Below are 24412 nucleotides of genomic sequence, written 5' to 3'. Positions count from 1 at the left end.
TCCCTTGTACTCCAGTCTCGTATTGTTCATGGAAAGAAAGATTGTCAGTATGCCACTGTGTGGGTTCTAATCTCTCTGATTTTATCCTCATGGTCTCTTCGTGAGATAGGAGAGAGCAACATACTGCTTGACTCCTCGTTGAAGGTATGTTCTCGAAACTTCAACAAAAGCCTGTACGGAGCAACTGAGCGTCTCTATTGCAGAGTCTTCCACTGGAGTTTATCTATCATCTTCGTAACACTTTCGCGATTACTAAATGATTCTGTAACGAAGTGCGGTGCTCTCCGTTGGATCTTCTCTATCTTTTCTATCAACCCTATCTGGTACGGATCCCACACTGCTGAGCAGTATTCAAGCAGTGGGCGAACAAGCACACTGTAACCTACTTCCTTTGTTTTCAGACTGCATTTCCTTAGGATTCTTCCAATGAATCTCAGTCTGGCACCTGCTTTACCAACGATTAATTTTATATGGTCATTCCATTGTAAATCCCTATTAATGCCTACTCCCAGATAATTTATGGAAATAACTGCTTCCAGTTGCTGACCTGCTAAATTGTAGCTAAATGATGAAGGATCTTTCTTTCTATATATTCGCAGCACATTACACTTGTCTACATTGAGAGTCAATTGCCATTCCCTGCACCATGCATCAATTCGTTGCAGATCCTCCTGCATTTCAGTATAATTTTCCATTGTTACAACCTCTCGATATACTACAGCATCATCCGCAAAAAGCCTCAGTGAACTTCTGATGTTATCCACTAGATCATTTATAAATATTGTTAATAGCAACGGTCCTACAACGTTCCCCTGCGGTACACCTGAAATCTCTCTTACTTCGGAAGACTTCTCTCCATTGAGAATGACAAGATGCGTTCTGTTATCTAGAGACTGTTCAATCCAATCACACAATTGGTTTGATACTCCATATGCTCTTACTCTGTTCATTAAACGACTGTGGGGAACTGTATCAAATGCCTTGCGGAAGTCAGGAAACACAGCATCTATCTGGGAACCTGTGTCTATGACACTCTGAGTTTCGTGGACGAATAGCGCGAGCTGGGTTTCACATGATCGTCTTTTCTGAAACTTATGCTGATTCCTACAGAGTAGATTTCTAGTCACCAGAAAAGTCATTACACTCGAACATAATACGTGTTCCCAAATTTTACAACTTATTGATGTTAGAGATATACGTCTATAGTTCTGCACATCTGTTTGTTGCCCCTTCTTGAAAACGGGGATGACCTGTGCCGTTTTCCAATCTTTTGGAATGCTATGCTCTTCTAGAGACCTACGGTACATCACTGCAAGAAGAGGGCAAGTTCCTTTACATACTCTGTTTAAAATCAAACTGGTATCCCATCAGGTCCAGTGGCCTTTCCTCTTTTGGGTGGAAGGCATGTTATATGTGGTGGGTGTTAGTGGTGATTTTGTGCAGTGATACAAGATGTGACCAAGATGTTATGTTGTTATTTGCAAGTTTAAATGCAGCAGTATGTGTGCTACATTCTTTCACTGAAAAGTGAAATTGCTTGTACATCAATCACAACATAACCCCATGGCCACCTCACATGCTGCTACACAAAATCACCAATGCTTACTACTAAAATCAGTCATGTAGAAGATGCCTTTTGCCTGATAATGGTTAACCATCAAAACACATAGTAAATAAAGTAAAAATTCATGTGAATGACACAGAATTTTGTATTTCTTCATTCTAAATGACAATCACGGACCTCAAAACATAATCCATAATGGATTTTATACAGGGCGTAATAAATTACCTTTACAAGTGTTGAAGATCTTTTGTGGGGACCAAGACAGTTAAGTTTAGCATCAGAAATTATTGTACGGAAACATAGTGTTTTCCCATTACATGTAAAATATCATAACACATGTTCAAATCTCTTGCATTTTTGTGCCACTGACTACAGTATTAGAACATCATTCACCAATGAACTATATCTACATACATATTCCGCAAAACCACTGTACGGTCCTTGGCGAAAGGTACCCTATACCACCACCAGTCGTGTCATTCCCTGTTCCACTCACAGACACACAGAGTGAAGAATGAGTCTGTATGACTCTATACAAACCTTAATTTCTCATATCTTACCTTTATGATCCTTACGTGAAATGTATATTGGCAAAGTAGGATCATCCTGTAGTCAGCTGCAAATGTTGGTTCTCTAAATTTTCAGAATAATATTCCTTGAAAAGAACATTGGCTTCCCTCCAGGGATTCCGATTTGAGTACCAGAAGCATCTCCGTAATACTTGTATGCTGTTCGAATCTACCAGTAACAAATCTAGCAACTTGCCTCTCAATTGCTTCATGTCTTCCTTTAATCTGACCTGGTGTGCATCCCAAACACCTTCACATTATTCAAGAATAGGTTGCACTAGCATCCTATATGCGGTCTCCTTCACAGATAAACCAAAGTAGACTACTCGCCTTCCCTACCACAACCCTCATATACTCGTTCCATCTCATACTGGAGACATTACCCTCAGATATTTAAGCAACATGACTGTGTCAAGCAGAACAATACTAATGCTGTATCCGAACGTTACAGGCTTGTTTTTCATACTCATCCACATTAACTTACATTTTGCTACATTTAGAGCCAGCTGCCATTCATCACACCAACTAGAATTTGGCCAAGTCATTTTGTATCATCCTACAGTCACTCATCTTTGACACCTTCCCATGCACCACAGCATCATCAGCAAACAACCACACATTGCTGCCCACCCTGTCTGTTAGATCATTTATGTATTTATAAAATATTAGTGCTCTTATCACACTTTGCTGGGGTACTCCTGACAAAGACCTTGTCTCTGCTGAACACTCGTCATTGAGGACAACATACTGGGTTCTATTATTTAAGACTTCTTCGAGCCACTCACACATCTGGGAACCTATTCAGTATGATTGTACCTTCATTAAGTCTGCAGTGGGGTACTGTGTCAAATGCTTTTCAGAAATTTAGAAATTTAGAAATAAGGGATTTGCCTGTTGCCCTTTATCCACAGATAGCAGTATATCATGTAACAAAAGGATAAGCTGACTTTCACACAGACAATGCTTTCTGAAACCATGCTGAATTGTAGACTTAAACTTCTGGGTGTCTATAAATTTATTGTATTCAACCTCAGAATGTGTTCTAGAATTCTGCAGCAAACCAATGTAAACGATATTGGTCTATAATTTTGCGTGCCATTTCTTATATATGGGAGGCACCTGCACTTTTTCCCAGTCACTTGTGACTTTGCACTTCGGCGAGAGATTCACAACAAATGCAACCAAAGTAAGGGGCCAATGCCATAGAGTACTTTTTGTAAAACTGAATTGGGATGTCATTCAGACCTGGTGATTTATTTATTTTTAACTCTTTCAGGTGTTTCTCTATGCTAGGGATGTTTGTCACTATGTTGCCCATATGGGAGTCTGTGCGATTGTCAAATGACAACAGATTTTTACAATTATCCTGTGTGAACAGTTTCTTAAATGCGGAATTAAAACTCTGGCTTTCATTTTGCTGTCTTCAACTGCCACACCAAACTGGTGAATGAGTTACTGGATGGAAGCCTTATGACCCACTAAGCAATTTGACATAGGGCCAGAATTTTCTCAGGTTCTCAGCCAGGTCTTTTGCTAAGGTATGACAGTGGTAGAAGTTGTATGCTTCATGCATAGATCTTTCCACAGATGCACAAATTTCAACTAACTTTTACGTGTTGTCATTTGCGCCTTCTCTTTTGAACTGTGAGTGCAACAGTCTTTGCTTCCTCAACATTTTCTGAATTTCATTACTAAACCATGGCGGGTCTTTATCCACTTACTTGGCACATACTTGTTCAGAGCACAATTTACAATCTGTTTAAACTTTGTCCATAACTGATGTATGTTCATCAAACTGGAAGTGAATGATTGCAATTCACTGTCTAAGTGAGATGCTAACAACTGCTTATCTACTCAGAGAAACTCTCTCCTGGCGTTCTTGACTGATTCATTAACTTTTGTAACCAGAGTTGCTATGATGACCTCACAATCACTAATCCCTGTCTCCATACTGACAACATCGATAATGTCCGGCTAGCTACAAGGTCTGAGATACTTCCAATGTGTGTGGGCTGCTGAAGTAGCTGGTCAAGACAGTCTTTGGAAAACGTGTTCAGAAGTACTACGCAAGACTGTGTCTGCACCCCCTGCAATGAATCAACTGAGGTCCCAGTCTGTACTTAGGTTAAAGTCGGCTTCAGCTCGTACTGCATGACCTAGGTATTTACACACTACTGATTGTAGACTTTCTTTGTATGACTCTAGAAAAGTCACAGCAGAATCAGGTGAAAATGTGGTATCACTGCCAGACACCACACTTGCTAGCTGGTAGCCTTTAAATCGGCCGCGGTAAGGTAGTATACGTCGGACCCGCGTGTCGCCACTATCAATGATTGCAGACTGAGTGCAGCCACACGGCAGGTCTAGAGAGACTTCCTAGCACTCACCCCAGTTGTACAGCCGACTTTTCTAGCAATGGTTCACTGACTTCTACGCTCTCATTTGCCGAGACGATAGTTAGCATAGCCTTCAGCTACGTTATTTGCTATGACCTAGCAAGGCGCCAGTATCCGTACTATTGATATTGTGAATCATGTACCATAAAGAGGGACGTTCTCCATTAATGGATTAAAGTTAAGTATTCCACCAGCTATGTCCATTTTTCTCAATTCTAATTCCCTTGTCATGTTCCAGACCTCACGCCAGAGTGCGTGAGCTGAGACACGTGCATTTTGGCCTCCTTTAGAAATACGGGGTTGGCTCTCCTGCCAACCACAACATTGGCGACGAGAGTAAAAGTGTTCTTATCGATATTGCCCTGATTTACTTGTGTAATGGCTTCACCACAATCTCCAGATGTACAGTCCGAATTTTATCGCTTACAGAATTAGCAGACACAGGACTTACTGGATGCCTATGGACGGCTCGTCCAGGGTCAACGTGCGATGCAAAACAGTGCGGCAGCAGCCGCTTCACCGCTAACGCAGCCACAACACGCTGTTGCACCAACTTTTCAACCTTTTGATGCTGCACTGGAAAGCTGGACAGAGTGGTCACGCCAATTTGGATTCCATCTCGCCGCCTATAGAATTCAAGGTAACGAGCGGCAGCCATTTTTGTTGTCCTCAGTAGGGGTACAAACGTACTGTGTGATAGTCAAATTATTTCCCCGACGTGACGTAGCAACTCTGTCCAACGAAGTAATTTTGTCTGCATTAGATGCATATTTCAAAGAATCAGTCAATGTCGTTGCCAAACAGTATACCTTCTTTCGTACAAAATGTACGGCAGGTCAGACTAATTGGGAGTGGGTTGCAACCTTGCAAGGTCTTACTAGGGATTGTGCTTTTGAGTGTCAATGTGGACTCCCTTATTCAGATGCTATGGTACGTGATGCAATTGCACAGAACGTTTCTGATGTTCGTATAAGAGAACAGATTTTGAAACTAGTAAATCCCTCCCTTCAAGAAGTGATGGACATATTGGATCGGCAGGAGACACTTGACTTTGCTCAGGAATCATTTGAAACTTCGCCAGCAGTGTGTCAGGTTACCCGGCCCGCCGAGTGAGCTGCATGGAGCAGTCAACAGCCCTCGCGCCCGGCCGCAATGCTGCCGCCAGGCTCTCAGCCATGTGTGCCGCGCAGGCAAGCAAATGCAGTGATCAAATCATGCCCGCGGTGTGCTACTAAACATTTGCGTGAGAATTGCCCGTCACACCAAGCTACTTGCTTTTATTGAAATAAAAAAGGGCATGTTCAGAGTGTTTGCCAGAAAAAGCTCAGATCGGAAGCTCAAAACCGTTCCAGGCCCTTTGCTTCGCGCCAGAATCGGAATCGAACTAAGGCTTCTCAGGCTCGCGAAACTTCGCCCAAGTAAATCCATGTAGTTCATTCCACTCCGCGCAGTGCCACTCTCTCTAACAGTGACTGTGTTTGTCCCACAAACAGTGTGCGTCGACATCGCCGGAACTCCTGTCAAGTCACACGTAATTTTGTACCAGTGTCAGTTCACGTTGCACGAGACAGGTGCTCTTGTCGTCAGCAGGACAATAAACTTTTTGTAGACTTGGACATTAACGGCAAAGTGATACCATTCCAGCTTGATACCGGAGCTGCAGTTTCACTGATCAGTCAAGACACTTACAAACAGCTGGGCACACCTCTGTTGCGTGCCGCAAATGTTAACTAGCTATTCAGGTCAAGAGATCCCTGTGTTAGGACAGTGCAGCCTTCTTGCAACATACAAAGGACAAACAAAACTTGTGTCATTTTATGTCCTTCGTTCTTCTTCTGCAGTGAACTTGTTTGGTTTCGATTTATTTCAGTTGTTTAACTTGTCTATAGTAAATAAGGTCCTATCAGTGAACCAGACTGTGCCTGCAGACAGTGTTTCTCGTCTACGTGCAGAATTTGCAGACATTTTTGCACTGGGCCTCGGTTGCGCTAAGAACTATAAAGCACATTTGGAACTGAAAGTAAACGCGCAACTGAAATTTTTCTGAGTGCGCAATGTTCCCCACACATTGCGTGATGAGGTCGCAAAAACATTACACGATTTGGAATCACAAGGTGTGATTGAACGTGTGCAGGCTTCTCTCTGGGCATCACCCTTAGTAATTTTGCCAAAAGCTTCCAGTAAGTTGAGACTTTGTGTGGACTTCAAGGCAACAGTGAATCCACAACTAGTGGTTTCAACTTTGCCTTTACCCCGCCCGGAAGATCTTTTGACAAACTGTGCCCGGGTAAATATTTCTCGAAGTTGGACCTAGCAGATGCGTACTGGCAAATACCGATGGACGAAGAATCCCAGTGCATTTTGGTGGTTAACACGCATCTTGGCTTGTATCGATTCAAACTACTGCCATTTGGGTGTGCATCCACCCCTGCATTGTTTCAGCAATATTTACAAACTGTTTGTGCGTCAGTCTCTACTGCAGCAAATTATCTGGACGATATTGTGATCTCCGGAAAGACGGAAGAAGAACATTTGGCCAATCTCAGAACATTATTTCAGGTCTTGCGACAAAATGGTCTTCACTTGCGGAAGGACAAATGTGTGTTTTTTGCTTGGGACTTGCCGTACCTGGGACATGTAATCAATGCCCAAGGCATACATCCCAGTCCCACGCACCTTCGTGCCATACAAGACTTGCCATCGCCGCAGAATTTGAAGCAGCTACAGAGTGTGCTGGGAAAAATTACGTATTATAACCGCTATATTCCACATGCCTCTTCCATTTCAGCTCCACTTCATCGCTTACACCGTAAAAGTGATCCGTTCGTCTGGACGACGGAATGCGAACGTGCCTTTCGCCAGTTGAAATCGGTGTTGCTTTCCAATACTTGCCTCACGCCATTCGATCCCCAGAAGCCCCTCTTGTTGATGGTGGATGCATCGGATTTCGGGATCGGTGCAGTGCTTGCACACAAAGATGGATCGCACGATCGCCCTATTGCCTTTGCGTCCAAATTGCTCTCGTCTGCGCAAAGAAATTATTCAGAGATCGAGAAAGAAGCATTGGCTCTCGTATTTGGTGTTACAAAGTTTCATGATTTCTTGTATGGTCGTCACTTTACCATAATCACAGACCACAAACCTTTGACATCGCTTTTACATCCGACGAAGCCTGTACCTCCACGTACAGCGCAGAAATTCATTCGCTGGTCTATTTTCCTCTCAAAGTACCGCTATAGATATCTTGTATTGGTCCACTGCTAAGCACGGAAACGCCGATGCGTTGTCCCGCTTGCCTGTTGCTGAGGATAGGGCATTCGATTCCTCCGAAATTGCTTGCATGTTCATTGATGCGGAAACCGATGACGTGGTCGAATCGTTTCCGATTGATTTTCGTCGTGTAGCTACAGCCACAGCTGCCGACCCTGTCCTTGCTCCTGTTCTGCGTTTTGTTGCTACGCAATGGCCCTTGTCAAAGTCACGGATCAGGGACCCGTTGGTTCGCCGATTTTTTGCTCACAAGGAGATACTTTTTGTACGAAGTGGTGTTTCGCTGTTGCTTTCTGATAATGATCAGTCCAGGGTCGTGGTACCACGTTCGTTACAGTCCTCTGTCTTACAGCTTCTCCACCAAGGACATTGGGGTATAGTGAGAATGAAACAACTTGCTAGTCAGCACTGTACTTGGTTTGGAATCGATGCCGCGATTATGAATATGTGCTTTTCTTGCATGGTGTGTGCCGAACAACAATCAGCACCACTGCGTAAATTCTTTGCATGGCCAAAAGCCACTTCCCCTTGGCAACACTTACACATCGATTTTGCTGGTCCATTCTGGAATGCTCGATGGTTGGTTGTGGTAGATTCATTCAGTAATTTTCCTTTTGTTGTCCGGATGTCTTCCACGACGTCATCTGCCACCATCCACGCGTTATCCGCTATCTTTTGCATTGAAGGTCTTCCACAGACTATTGTTTCCGACAATGACCCACAATTCCTGTTCGCAGAATTTCAGTCATTCTACAAGGCCAATGGTATTCAACATCTGACATCTGTGCTGTTTTCGCCACAGTCAAACGGTGCCGCTGAACGATTGATTAGGACTTTCAAGTCACAGATGTTGAAGTTGAAAGAGTGGCATTCTTGGGATGACGCGTTATTGCTCTTTTTGTCCTCGTATTGCTCTCAGCCCCAAGACAGTCGCTCGCCGGCTGAGTTGCTCCACAGTCGTCATCATCGTACCTTGATGTTTTTGCTACATCCGCCGCATCAGCTTCCTGTGAAGCGGCAGACACCTGCTTTTGGTCCAGGTGACGTTGTCTACTATCGCCACTATCGAGGTTCACGGCGTTGGCTCGAAGGGTGCATTCTTCGCTGCATCGGACGCGCTATGTATCTTGTTTTGGGGGAGTCTGTTGAGGTGCGTCAGCATCTCAATCAGCTGCGCCTCTGTCGTCGCACGGGATCTGCCGCTCGACGTCTGCTTTCAGTGACGGTGCCGTCCGGTCAGCGCCCCGGGGACCCATCTACTGGCTCGCCTCAGCCCCAGGTGTTACCGACGCTGCCTTCCATTTTGCCCCATGGCGCCACGCCGCCGCGACAGCTGCCGCCGCCTGCTCTCCCGCCGGCGACGCACGCAGTGGACGCGTTGCTGCAACCGCCGGGCACCCGGCTGGGTCACGTGCCGCCAATCGCTTCCCGTGACCAGTTTTCCTCCGACACAGAACTCTTGCCCGCTCCGGACCATATGTCGTCTTCGCCCGTCGAGTGCCCCGGCCCGATGGAGGTAGACCCTTCGGCCCCTCCTGTCTCTCTACGAGCGCATACACCGCATGTTGGTGTGCACCCTGGAGCAGGTTTTCAGGCGTTTCCTAGCTCCCTGTGGTCCGAATGGCAGGGTGCGGGTGGCACAGCCTCGCCTGTTAGGCTCCCCACCTCGTCGCATACGTCAACATGGGGTCCTCCCCACGGCGGGCAGAAGCTTTATACCACAACCGTACGCAGATTTGCAGGGGAGGAATGTGGCGTTACCGCCAGACACCACACTTGCTAGGTGGTAGCCTTTAAATCGGCCGTGGTCTGGTAGTATACGTCGGACCCGCGTGTCGCCACTATCAATGATTGCAGACCAAGCGCCGCCACAAGGCAGGTCTAGAGAGACTTCCTAGCACTCGCCCCAGTTGTACAGCCGACTTTGCTAGCAATGGTTCACTGACTTCTACGCTCTCATTTGCCGAGACGATAGTTAGCGTAGCCTTCAGCTACGTTATTTGCTATGACCTAGCAAGGCGCCAGTATCCGTACTATTGATATTGTGAATCATGTACCATAAAGAGGGACGTTCTCCATTAATGGATTAAAGTTAAGTATTCCACCAGCTACGTCCGTTTTTCTCAATTGTAATTCCCTTGTCATGTTCCAGACCTCACGCCAGCCTGCGTGAGCTGAGACGCGTGCATTTGGGCCTCCGTTAGAAATACGGGGTTGGCTCTCCTGCCAACCACAACAGAAAACATCCAACAATTAACTTGGTTTCAGCTGGACCTGTTATATGCAACTAGATAAGTTCACTGTCACACTCAACTTCAACCTCAATAGAGACAATATTTTTGTCAACTGCGATGAAAAGTCCACCTCCCTTGGCATCTATTCTGTTCTTCCAATGAACACTCCATTACTTGTTAAATATTTCAGAGTTTTTTTACTTTGGACTTTAGCCAGCTCTCTGTTCCAAGAATAATTTTAGTGTGATTAATTTCACACAGGGCAGTAAATTCAGGAACTTTGTTATGAATACTTTGACAATTTACTGATAAAATTTTGACATTTGAAGTGCATTACTCTGAACATTGTTTGATGTCCCAATCTAAGTATCAACTGGTGAGTACCTCAAACTACCGCCTAGTCTAAGAAAGCCCCATGTGCACTCAACAAGTATTCTGCTACCTGAGTAGTTGATACCGTTGTGTTGTGTACCCCTGACCTGTCAAGGGGAGTCCTAAGGTTCCCCATCTGATAATGCAAGTCAGGAAATCTGAAACCAAGACTGCCACAGAGTCAATGAAGCCTTTGGATAAGACCCTCCACTCAGCTCCAAACCAAAGGACCCCTATCAGCTCTGGGAACAATGCTGCAAATTGCAAGCTCAACTTGCACCCCGAGTGCGAGGCCAGCTGCTTTCACCACCTCCACCAGACACCTGTGTGAACTGAAGATGACCTCAGAACCCATTTGACAGACACTGTTGATCCTCCACAACTTGCAGATGACTGCACCCTGCATGCTCAATAGCTGCAGGCAAGGCCACCTCCACTTCTTGAATGAGGCCCACAGGCATACATATCAAGTGTGCACTGGCTTTCTTTCCACCCATGAACACTATCCTAAGCGGCTCCATAACACACTCAATGTTGGAGCTCCCAATAACTAGCAGGGAGTGGCCACCTGTTCATTCACAGGATGAATAGACCGGGCCAGACACCCAGCCTCCACACTGGTCCTCTGCCTCCAGCAATGTGAATGCGTTATGTCCTGCCACTCATCCTGCTCTGAGGGCAGATCTATGCATCAAGTACACTAGGAGATGCATTGGCAGCAGGGCCTGTGGGTGCAATAAGTGATACCTGAGGTGTCCCGCGTGATGCGCCAGATTCTCTGCCACTATTACATCCCAAAGCAGCAGCCTGAGAGGGCTGACCATAGCCAAAACCACATTAATCTGTTCGCGAATTGCAGCCACCTCCTCCTGCATCAGTACACAGCATGCATACATCCTACCTATCCTAGCAACACTAACTGAAGAAGTAAACTATAAATTCTGACAGATACCTAGATACACAACTTGTTACCCACCTGACGTGTCACCAATTGATGCTGGTAATAAATTTCATAAACACGAAAACATGCACAAAATTTAAGCAGTATATACTATTAAGAAAACAGAGCAAATGATAAATATGTGACTTGGTGCCCTGGAGATGTATCACAAGTGACAGATGGAGCTGGACTCACTGGCTAACTAGGCTGCAGTGAATGGTCACTTGTCTTCAAAACAAACAAATGATCAAGGAAAGCGATACTGACTGCCTAAATACACAGTTACATAATGTGAAATTAAGCCTCTAAAATATGAAAACATGCACAAAATTTAAGCAATATATACAATTAAGAAAACACAAGAATAGCTAAATATGGAACTTGCTGCTCTGGAGATGTGTTAAAGGTGATGGCCATTTGTGATCTACTCATAGATGTGTGTACCTGCTGCTGTTCTTGTTGTCTTTGTTCATGCTGTATTACTGTCTAGTAGTCATCATTCACTACAGAACAGGATGCAAACTGTACATACATTTCATTTTAAGTGCATTGCTGTTAACCATGGTGAATTACAGATTTGTGGAATATGCCAATATGATCTTATTGTATGGTTAATTTGGTGCAGTAGGAGAGTTGCTTATTAGTTGTCTTCAGAGCATTTTCCACGCCACCTGACAGCTATGCACTCCCTCTTTGCTGCGGTGGACAGTGGGCATCAGGTATGGGTTCATACACCACTAGCAGAGTCGACTGTGGTGCTAGACAGCGGTGCCACACACCCAACTTTGAAAAGTCTGCATCCCATGCAGTGGAAGGAGACATGACAATGAGTACTAGAAACGCAGCACATAGACTGAGTTTTGATCACCATACAGTCTGGTGTGTTCTGCGTGAGCAGCAGCTACACCCATGCCATACCCAGAAGATACAAGCAATGGAGCCACAGGATTTTGCATAACAAGTCCACTTCTGCAGGTGGTTCTTGCACCACTGAGTGGAAAAGTCTGATTTCTCACAGTAGATCCTTTTCATGGATGAAACCAAGTTCATCAGGGAAGGTGTTCTCAATTCTCACAACAGTCATGTATGGGCTGATGAATACCTGACTACTGCGTGCCGCCACAGGCTGCAGGAACAACACAATCTGAACATTTGGGCTGAGTTCCTGGATGGATGTGTCATTGGGTCATATCTTCTTCCATGAGTGCCACTTACTTGCAAATCTTTGCTGGTGAACTGCACAGGCTCTTGGAAGATGTGCCAATCACGTGTGTCAAAATGTGTGGTTGCAGCACGATGGCGAACCACCTCATTTTTCATATGCAGCCTGAGATCATCTGGAGCAATGATTTGGGATGGGTCATGGAGGCCCGATTGCCTGGCTTGCACATTCTCCCACCTTAAACTAGCTAGACTACTACCTGTGGGGTAACATCAAATTCTTGATTTACAAGATCCCTGTGGCATCTGGCGAAGACCTACTGGTATGGGTTATGGCTGTGACAGATGATGGAGGACCAGGGACTGGTGATCAGGTGTACCAGAACATAGTATGGAGATACCATATCTGTGTTACCGTCAGTGGTCATCACCTCAAGCCTTACTTCTAAGTGGACCAAGACAACAAGCAGCAGAAGTCAGAGAGCGACATGTGCTGTGTGTAGCAGGACAACGATAAATTTCAACAGGAGTTCCTATGCTAAAATTAATCATCTTGGTCCCCACAACAAGTCCTCAAAACTTGTAAAGGGGGGAATTTAGTTACACCCTGTAGATACAAAGAAATTACTTTAAGGCCAATCCACATTTTTTCCTCATGCAACAACATCAATATTCCCATACAAAAATGTTAAACCTAACATACCTTTCTCAACATCATGGAGTAAAGCTGATTCCAAGATCTCTGTTGTTGAAGATTCACATTTTTCAGTTTCTGGAAGAAAAAGTTGATTTTTTTTTCAAACAACCTCTCTGTATGTCCACATGGAAAAAGTACTAACTGTAATTGTGCAACAGATTTAATTTTTTAGTATCTCAATTTAATGAAATATTTTGAAATTTTATGCCATGACATTTTAATCAACAGCTAGTCGAAACAAAATACTATTGGAGCACATAACAGGCAGTTTCAAACTGTTGCCTGGTGTTGCAATTTTATTTATAGGAAGGTTTATAGCCATCTGACGTATGAAACCAGAGAAGCAATGCAAGAAACTTATGGAAGGGTAGCTGTGATGAATGAGGAGATGGACATGCAAAGTGGACTTATAGTAGAGGAAGGGGGAGGGGGAGGGGGAGAGGGAGAAGCAGTTTGGTAACAGGACAGGAATGTGACAGAGTCAAGTTCACCCTGATGTAGGCAGGGGAAGTTGCATGTGGAGAACTTATGATGGGGAAACAATGTGGTGTGAAGGTTAACTGATTGGATTAGAGAGAAGAGTGGGAGGAGTGGGGAGAAAGGTATGTAGACAGGAGTGGATGTGGGTGAGGGACAGGGGCTAGAAGAGATTGATGTCTTGGGGACTGCACAGAAAAAGGCTGTGTTGTAAGAAAACTAGCATCTATACAACTAAGCGAAGTTCATACTGGGAGAGGGGTGGGGGATCCAGGTGGCATGGGTTCTAGGTAGCCACTGGAGTTGACCATGTTTGCTTAGCAGCATAATCTACCACTGGATAACTGACTTTTCTCTTAGCCAGTTTGGTAGTGGTAGCTAATTCATGAGCCCAGCTTACTGGTGTGCACACCCACATGAAATTCTGTACAGAAGTAGTATCATGACTGCTAAGTGACACTGATGCTTTCATAGCGTACCTGTCTTATAAAAAGCAAGATACACCTGTGACAGGATGGAACAGGATGTACCGTATTATATAGAATACAAGATGCACTTTTCTTCAAAAAAATTGCTTCCAAAATTCAGGTGTGTCTTATATTCAAAATTAATATAAAAATGTTCATTTTTGATTTAAAATTCCTGCCAGTCTTAAAAATGGCCATATATTCAATGTCGTGGGAAACCTATCTCTACCTGGCAATATTGGATTCAACTGACAGCAGCAGTGCACCAATGCGACGAACATGAGTTGCGGGGATTCACAATCTTGCTAACACTGTCTCCCTCCTGCCCCACCATCACAAACCCAGAATACTGTCAAGCCTGTGATGTGTCACTGCAGTCTACGGTGTCAGTGAACTTGAATTAAATGTGATCTGTGTTATCGGTAACAGTACAATATTTTTTGTTAATAGCTAGTTTCGTAATGGAAAAAAATAAAGGTAGTCATATGAGGCGGACTACAAATTGAAATTAATAGCATAGGCAGAAGAACATGGAAACAGCGATTAGCAGGCTAGTGAAGGGAAAAAAAAAGTGGAAGACTACATGTGCAAATAGAGGTCTGAATGCAAAATGACCAAAACGAAAAGATGACGTATAGACATGGATTCAAGGACACTGTCAAAATGGCATTGGAATTAATACAGAAATGGTTCGAATACACACTCATAAGCTAGCACTACAGTGTAACTTAATATATTTTAAGGGTGGAGTTGACTGGTGCCACAGGTTTGTGAAGTGTCATGGACTTACCATGCAACCCAAAATGAAAATATCTCAGAAAATGCCACAAGAGTGTGAAGAAATAATATTAGAAATAATATTGTCTTTTCATCGCTTTATTGTTCAACATTGAAAGAAAATCAGTGTGGAACTAAGCCAAATAACAAATATGAATGAACCTCCTCTGATATTTGATGTGCCGAGTAACAGAACCTTTGCCATGAAAGAATACTGTTAAGTATAAAAACAAGTGGACATGAAAAAATCCACTACACTGTTGTCCTTTCAGGTTGTGCTGGTGGTACTAAACTTAATCCAATGATCATTTTCAAGCACAAAACAGTGCCAAAACCTTCTGAAATACTGCCATGTGGTGGTGTTCATTTACATGACAAGGGATGGCTAGACAAGGCTGGTATCAAATTATGGATTAACTGAGTGTGGAAGAGAAGGAAAGGTGCTTTACTGAAGAAGAGTTCTATTCTTGTGCTAGATCAGTTTTGTAAACATTTGAAAAATTATGTGAAAGAGTAACAGAGACAGCGGAATGGGGGAAATACAGAACTTGCTGTTATTCCAGGACGACTTACTTTACAATTACAACCTTTTGATATCTCGATAAATAAACAATCTGAAGTGTATACGAGAGAGGAATGGAACAAATGGATGATGGACGAAGTCCAACATGAATTCATGCTGAATGGAGCTTTAAATTGACCTACAATCAAACAAGTGTGTCAGTAGATAAAACAGTCATGATCTAGAGTGAGAGAAGACATTATTGTTAAATCTTTCAAGAAGTCTGACATAAGTAACACTCTTGATGGCAGTGAAGATATGACGAAGAAGAAGAAGAATAAGGTTCACGTGACAATTTTAATAGATTTTAAAAGTCAGTTTGATTTTATAAGCAAAGAATTTTTTTTGAAGTCTGTCTTTGCAATTTAATAATAAAAATGTTAAAAATATTATTTTTTAAAGAAATTGCTTAAAAATTAAGGCATGGCTATAGTCCACAGCATCCTATAGTCCATAAAATATGGTAATGAGTAGGTGGATGTAACAGGTATTATGCCTAAATCTTTCACAAGGATATAATCAGTGAGGCAAGGCTGGTGGCAGGTATGGCATATGGATTGTTGGGTGGCAAATAGCACTTTTGGAAACACGGAAAGCATTTTTTGGAAGCATGTTTCTGATTTTAAGACATGTGAAATGTAGCTGAAGGCCTGGTGGAGCATGTGGTTAAGCTGTTCTGGACCAGTTCATCTAAGCTGGTAAGCAAGGGTGACTGGAGAAACCAAAGGTTTCATGAATGTAGCACGAGAGAGCTGTTTCTGTGCTAAGTTTGGGGTAGGAGGAAGGATAGTAGCTGTCTGTGAAGGATTCATTAAGTCAGTCAGTATGTGTAAAGGACTGTTCATCACTGAAGATGTACCTCTGCGAGTGACAGCACTGCGAGAGACTTTTTAGCATAAGAGGGATGGAAGCTATCAAACTGTGGTATTATTGATGGTTAGTACGCTTTATATGGATGGAGGTTTTATGAAGCAAACCAGAGGGAAGCCAACATCTAGGAAGGTGGCACACTGGGATGAGGCCAGCAAGGTAAATGGAAATGACCATATGGCATCGGGGGGAGGCTCAATCCGGGGAAGTTCGGCCGCCAAGTGCAAGTCTTATTTCAGTTGATGCCACATTGGGCGTGCTGGAGATGAGGATGAAATAATGATGAGAATAACACAACAATCAGTCCCTGAGTGGAGAAAAATCCCCAACCTGGCTGGGAATCAAACCTGGGCCCGCTTACATTGGAGGCTAGTATGTTACCATCCAGCTAAGTAGGCAGACAGCAGCCAGGTAAAGTACATGGGACAGAACATTTTAATGAATGAGAATACAGTGTCCTGGCCCTGGGTGCAACTCATTAAAATATGACCAATTAACCTCAATCGTATTAGGGACTTAGGATCTTGATGGCTAGGAAGGATTTCTCTATATGGTCCATTAACACAAGAAGCAGTTGTAGGTAATGATATAGATGATTATGTGTACACAAATCAGAAATGAAGTGTTGTTTTGGGAGTTGGCAGGGCGTTGGGGGAGGTAGCACCTAATGTTGGGACGGTCAAGAGTATAAGGGATGTGTGTGTGTATAGAGAAGTGGCAACAGCAGTGACAAGTAGGGTGCTAGGTGGTAATGGGGTAGGGATGGTGGAGAGGCAATGAAGGAATTGGCTCATGGATATCATTTAAGAAGTCAGAAAGCAGGCAATGGGTATCTGGGAAGCCACATCTGTTGGTACAGGCCCCTCTCCTGTGAGCCTCACATATGGATGTACATTGGCACGATATGACTGATAAACACTTTGAATGATAAGCACTTTGTTAATGATGATTATCATATTAATTACACAAACAACAATGTGGAAGACAACAAAAAGATTACCAGACCACATATGACACATAACAAATTATCCTTATAAGTTTTTTTTGAGAATAATTACGCATATGTTGATTTGAGAATGGTATTATGACAAACCTGAGACTGATATATTGTACTCAAAAAGTAGCTTACTGGCACTCCAAATACTAATTTCTCTTAATATGAAGAAAGTTATGCAGCACTGTCAACAAATAATATTATAAATGTAATATTTTTAATAACTGATTGCATAAACACTGTTGAACTGTTTGTTAACTAAATTTTTTAACTTGGTTTACCTACAGCTCGCACAAAAATGAGAATCATGTGATTAAGTGCTGGCTGGCTTTTCCTTTATTTAATATCTGAAACCTGGCAGATATTAAAATTTGGGGCACCTAGCCTGAAACTGATCAGTTTGTATTTCTTGTATAATGGAAAGAATACCATACTGGCACAGTCCCTAACAATTAGTCTTTCCTTCTCATCCCGTCCAGTAAATCTCCCCTGACCCGGGGTTCTGGGTGAGTTTTCTGAATTGTATCCCTTTCCCTAAACCTCTCCAGACGTTTCCATTCACCTCTCTTCCTTCCCCTTCAACTGTTCTTTCAGAAGAAGGAGCCATTGGCTCTGAAAGCTTATAAAGCTTAAATCCTTTTGCATGTGTGTGTTTCCCAGTCACTGCTTGATGAGTAGATTTTTTTATCTGTCCATTTACAGTATATTATCAATAACTGATTATTTTCATTGGAAAGAATAGTGTGGTTCATGTAACTGATATTTATTTATTTATCTGGAGATACATAAAGACTAATGTTATGCAATGATACAGCCAAGATGTTGGATGTATGCAATCTGGTACTGCAGTTACAGACTGATTATAGGTATTTGATTTGTGAAGAGATGTATTGAGAACACAAGCAACTAAGAAGCTGATGACATAAATGAAGCACATGAAAATGATGTCACCTATCCAGTTTCGTCGAACCTACCTGAACATAGGAAGGACTTATGTAATCAATTAGCAAAATGTTACACATATATCTTATATAAGCATTCATAGTTAGCTGCAGTCATACAGAGATTTCACAATTTGTGCTATGTTGAACTACATCTCACCAGAAAAGATTTGTAGTACTAAAGACTGAACTAGTTTTTGTCCAATTTGACGTGGAAATACTGTTTTAAATTTTTGGGCTGGACGTAGGCAGGAGACAGTTTTCCTGCATGCTGGAATAGATTGTTTTCCCAATGTAGATGCTTATCCTAGATGATACTGAGGTCTTTACCCATTTTTAAGTGGTAACTGTATAACATTAAGAAGTATTGGAGATAATATTTCACAAAAATGTCTGCTTATTGACTTTTAATGTTATATGAGGATGACTTGTTACTTCTTAAGGTTTGGTTTAAGATGCAGGTTTGGTGGCCATCATTATACTGAATGAAGATTGTCATTCACACCTGAGCAGCAACAATTTCTTAGGGCTAGTGATCAGATACAACTGGATGGCATCAATGTATAAGGGGCAGTTATAAGGATGAAGAATATATGAAATATCTTTGATATACAGTGAGAGAAGCTATGTACCTAGAACTTAACATGGGTGGACTCTAGACAGCACAAGCGTCCATGAGGACTTCTTTGAACCGCAGATGACTGACTGACATCTGTTTTTGAGATAACCGTTGACCCACAGAATTACACTGTTTGAGAGATTCACCTGTTTCACTTTCACAGTGAAATCAATAGCGCCAAAGTCTTGCTGAAATCAAGCAGTGTTAAAATGGACACTTTATGTCTGTCCACAGCATGCTGGATGTCTTCAATCAGTTTGATTGATGCAGTTGCCATGCTATGGTGTTTTCAGAAGACTGACATATTTAGTATGGATATGAAAAGTTTCCAGGTAATCCATCAGCTGTTTATGAACAATTTACTCCAACTTTAGATATTGCAGGTAATGTGCTGATTGGCCTACAGTCTGGTGATTTTGACAATCTAAAAGCTGTAACATGGAGAAGTCGGTGGAGAATCATAAGCTTCCATGCCATCAGCTGGATAATCTTTTAGCAGTTTGTCAGCTATTAAAGGCATACAGGTACTGATTGCGAGCATCACACACAATCCCATCTTTCAAATTTTTTAATCAGCCAAAAAACTGTAGTTAACAGAGTACACCTGCATAATGCTATTAGTTATTATTTTATGTAAATTTCATTATTTTGTAAGTAAAATGACCATAAATTTAAATTTGATTATTATTTATTGAGATTTCTTTCACAGTTGTGGATAATTTCTTGGTGGTGGCAAGTTTTGAACTTTAACATTCATTTCAAACCACTGTCTACATTTCAAGTGTTTCTTAGAGAACAGCTCCACTGATACACTTGCAAAACATCTACATAATACAGATCCACATAACAACAGTGCTATGACTATACAGTACAGTCAACATACTATCTCACATCAAAGGCCAATACTACAAATTGCAGGACCACTTTTGTTATGTGGATCTGTAAGATGTAGATGTTATGCAAGTCTATCAGTGGAATAGTGCCCCAACAAACACTTAAAAAGCAGGCAATGATCGAGAATGAATGTTAACATTCAAAACCAGTTACCACCAAGAAATTGTATACAACTGTGACACAAACCTGAATGAATTAATAATAATAATAATTATTATTATTATTTTTAATGCTTTACTTCTTAACACACCTCCAAATTTCTTTAATGATTTAGCCCACATAGTTTTCAGGTCCATTGTTTTTGGTTTTCTTTTTCCCTTCTTCACAGCTTTCTCGGTTACTTTCTCATCTACCTGGTTAACTTTTATTATAATTTCATGGACCTTAGGATTCAGACCTGCAACAATAAACATGAATTGTTTAAATTGGATTTAAAACTTACATATAGTGCTAGCATTCTGTTGATAGAAGCAGTGCATCTACTTATAACCTGCCAGATTGGGGAGCTACTGGAAACAGGTGAGTCACAAGGAAAAAGAACAACACCAGGTTTCTGAATTTGATCTTCATGACTGTGAATATAATGTATTAAACAAACGAAGAAAACTTATTTCACAAGTTTTTATTTCTTCCATTTAAAAGATTCCTCAGTAAGCTACTTTACAAGACAATAATTTGATACAATACCTCTTGTTAAGCAGTGCATGTCATTACTTATGGTTAGAAAATACCCACGATAATAGAAATTTACCACGTAAAATTAATAGTTGATTGTTACAATAATAAATTATTTCCTACATAGATTTACCTGTGGGCACCATACGTGGACTGTTGGGACACAAGACCATTCGGCTGTCTATTACGTGTTTACTTACTGTATCCTGTTGATGCAAACTTCTTTTGTAGCGCTAAAATTGCAACAACAGAAACCAACATGAAGAAAAATAGCTGACTGGTGTGAATAATGTATGTTCAAACTTGGCTCAGTAGGAAGAGTCATGTAGCGTTTGCTGTAAAAAGTTCACACTGACCTGTAGCTCAGCCCCATCAGTTATGAGCATAATTATTTTCCCTTCCCTTTTACGGCCTGTTCTTCCAATGCGTTGCATAAGTCGAACAGGAGAAGTATGTGCATCAAAACATATGATTAAGTCCACTTCACCAATATCTAAACCTTCTTCCCCTACGCATGTAGATATCAGGATATTGAAACTACCTGATCGAAATTTTTCCATCACCTGATTAACAGAATAAAGAGACAGAGTAATTTAATAAACATTATAGTATAAACAGATAATACATATACAAGTGGACAAAAATTTAAAAAAAAATATTTCCACAACTTTGAAATAGCAGTGATATTGCAAGACTTACTAATACAAAATGAGAAAGGAAAGATCACTAAAAATAATGAAAGTAAAATTAACACTACATTTCAATGATGAAAATTTTGTGAACCCAATGGATTAAAATCTGTTAAAGACAAAATATGTTTTGATGCAACTGGAACTGATTTCGATGTCTGCCTATTGACCCTGGCCAGTTGCAACATCAAACATTTGTGCTGGACGACATCTATTTACAGGAGCTGACTGGTATATTGCAAGAAAACTGGTGAGTACTTTCCCAAATCGGAAGGAGTAATCATTATCTCAGATATTTGGGTTTTGAAGATCCTGGCTATCTGTTTGGTTTCAGAATCTGGGACTTGATGGAACAGTGCTGTTGTCAGGTGCTCAATACCACTGTCTTTACAGTCCTAACAGTTGTCAAGGTGGAGCCAAGGGTTGAAATGCTGATCCAGGGCTGATTGGTTGTGGGTGCAACCCTGGCAGTTCTGGTCTGTATCTTCTATGGTGGTGTCAACGTTGGACCAGTACACGAGATCTCACACCATTGTCTTCATTCTGTAAATTCCTCAATGTGCCATGTGGAGTAGCTTCAGTATGTGGGAATGAAGTACGGGTGGGATTACCACCCGGTGTTCACATCTGACCACAGCTAATAATAAGACACCATTAGTTATGTTAATCCAATGTCATAATACAAATATGTGTGCCATGCTAGGTCTTCGCCTTTAGACAGGTGCTCTGGTCAACCCCAGTGGACAGCAGCACCACCGTGTGAAGTAGCAGATCACAACATTTTTCTGTTGCTACTTCACATTCCATTCGATTTGTTGAGGGTGTGTTGCTGATTGGTGCCTACGGCACAACAAAGCACTTTGTGCATATCAGACTGTGTAGCTGAGCAACATGGCAAGTGCAAATGTGTGTTAAACACTGCAGCTGCTGCACTACCTTACAGTGAAGTTTCAAGCGGGAACCGAATAGTAAAATGAGGGGCTTGTGATCGGTGAAACTTGGTACCATGGAGACATTGGAACTGGCAAGACAAGAGTGCAATGTGCTAGCAACAGTTGTTTGTTTTGCCCACCAGCCAAGACAGGTCTTGCTAATGCCCTAGTTTGTGGTATGCATCACATAACAGGCAGTGATGTCATCAATACCTTGAGCCACAGTCTTACCATAATCTGATTGTACTAACTGCCCCGGGGCAAGGTAAAGACACGGAGGAAATTTTTGTATGAGTTTACATTCACTATGGAATTTACTGACAGTGGATAAGGCACTTCCATTTGTGCACATCTACCAACAATGAGGGTGGTGGATTGTTAACTACTACTCTGACTACTGAATACCATCTCGTCGACTACCAGATGATCGGGTGCTCAATAAATCAGATGACAACATTGACAGGTTGTCATCAGTTGATTATATAGCACAATGGCTACTACTACTTCTAAGAAGAAAGTTGACACATTGCTTGCACTGATGATGTACTTTGTGAGCTTTGACACATTACTCAGAGTTGAAGTAGAGGACTCTAAACCCTTCACATTAACTTCTCCATCAGGAGCTAGAAGCAGGCTGGGTGCAGAATCCAAATCACTGAAATGAAATGATCATGTGGCATTGTTGGCCGGGAAGCCCCAACTGGGGAAGTTCGGCTGCTGAGTTGCAACCCTTATTTCAGTTGACGTCACATTGGGTGACTTTCGTGCTAGTGATGAGGATGACATGATACTGTGAACAACACAACTCCGAGTCCACAAGCGGAGAATATCTCCAACCCAGCCGGGAATTGAACAAGGGGCACTACATGGTAGGCAAGCACATTAACAGTCATTAACACTCAGCTAAGTAGGCAGACTAGCAATATTGTTTTAGTATCCAACACCGATCCAAATAACTGTTGGACGCTAAAACAATATTGCTATCATATAAGTTATAAACGGTCTTCTAGATATGCCAGACGAATGGTCACAGCCATGACTATATTCACAATGTGTCTGCAAACACTATGGACTGCTCAGAGAACAAGGAGGTTCATAAATAATTAGCAGTTCAAAGATTTAAACAGAACTTCTAGAAAGTTGACTGGAAGTCCATTTATTTAGAACTCAATATAAATTATAAACATAACTCATTAGTAATGACATTGCAACCCATTTTAAAATAGGTATTTCCAAAAAGAATGTACAACATGCACTTCAAGGAACAGGTTACAGAGGCACAGATTCCTACAGAGATAAAAAACAACAGTATAATTCTAAATACAGTGTGTGAATTTGTCTGACAGAATTAAGAGTTTGGGCAATAAAGTCAAAAGTATGCAGGATGTAATAAGAAGTGACACAGGAGTAACTTTCTCCAGAGCCTTCAATATTGCGATAAATCTTAATAATACTTAAGTTGCGACACAGTCATTTGGGGAGCTTTTGTTGTGTTATGTATGAAGGCACTCTATTAGATGTGGTGAGGATGGCCTAAGCCTGAAACGCATCAAAAGTAGTTTTTTAACAACAAAGGATTTTCCACTATCTTTTGGATATGCATTCAGGATATTATTAATTCCCATTCCAATATTTTGGCCAAAAATCTTTCAGCAGTTCTCAAGGTGAGTGACTTGCAAGTATCTTAAGTAACTCTACACAGTACTGTGGAGTAGACATAGACGCGTCAGGGATAACACTGTTAGCAGACAGAGCATCAGTCATAGATAAAACTTTATGCCCATTGTTACCAACAGTGTTATCTCTGACACACGTGTTTACTCTACATTATTGTGTAAGGTGATTAAAAAAACTTGCAAGTGACTGGCCTTGAGAATGGCTGAAAAGTTGTCAGCCGAAATACTTGAGCAAAAATTAATAATATTTCAGATGCATGCCTGAAAGATTAATGAGTATTTGATCTGCTAGGAAAACTTAAAGAAACAAGGGATATGCTGTTTTTGAGTGACCTACAGATATTGCAGTAGTGTAAAAGAAGTTCTCACAATTAATAATAATAAAATGAATACTAAGCAGGAGATCGCAAAGATTTTTAATAACCACTTTGTAAGTGTAACTAAGCAGACAGGCTGTAGGTCAGTTCTTGTTGAGGCAACATTTATCTTCAAGCAACAAGTTCTTATAAGTTGTAATCCCATAACCACTAGAGAACTCTAGAGAATCATTGTTTTTTTTATATATATTTGCCCTGTTAATGCAGACTGATATCGTGAATATTGCACTAGACTACTCTTGGACCACTTAATCGAATG

General features: G+C 41.8%; 1 protein-coding gene across 1 annotated transcript in view; it reads right to left on the bottom strand.

Annotated features, from left to right (window-relative positions):
- Window positions 1–24412, bottom strand: part of LOC126298489 (Fanconi anemia group M protein-like) — a 238262-nt gene that overhangs the window by 86902 nt on the left and 126948 nt on the right. The window contains exons 13-16 of the mRNA XM_049989825.1: window positions 20836–21042; window positions 20613–20712; window positions 20055–20201; window positions 13210–13278 (exon numbers count right to left, since the gene is read on the bottom strand). Coding sequence (XP_049845782.1) covers window positions 13210–13278; window positions 20055–20201; window positions 20613–20712; window positions 20836–21042 — 523 coding nt within the window. The remainder of the gene's footprint in view (window positions 1–13209; window positions 13279–20054; window positions 20202–20612; window positions 20713–20835; window positions 21043–24412) is intronic.

This window comes from Schistocerca gregaria, chromosome X, assembly GCF_023897955.1.
Source record: "Schistocerca gregaria isolate iqSchGreg1 chromosome X, iqSchGreg1.2, whole genome shotgun sequence".
NCBI lineage: Eukaryota > Metazoa > Arthropoda > Insecta > Orthoptera > Acrididae > Schistocerca > Schistocerca gregaria.
This window is presented reverse-complemented; position numbering and strand designations above follow the sequence as displayed.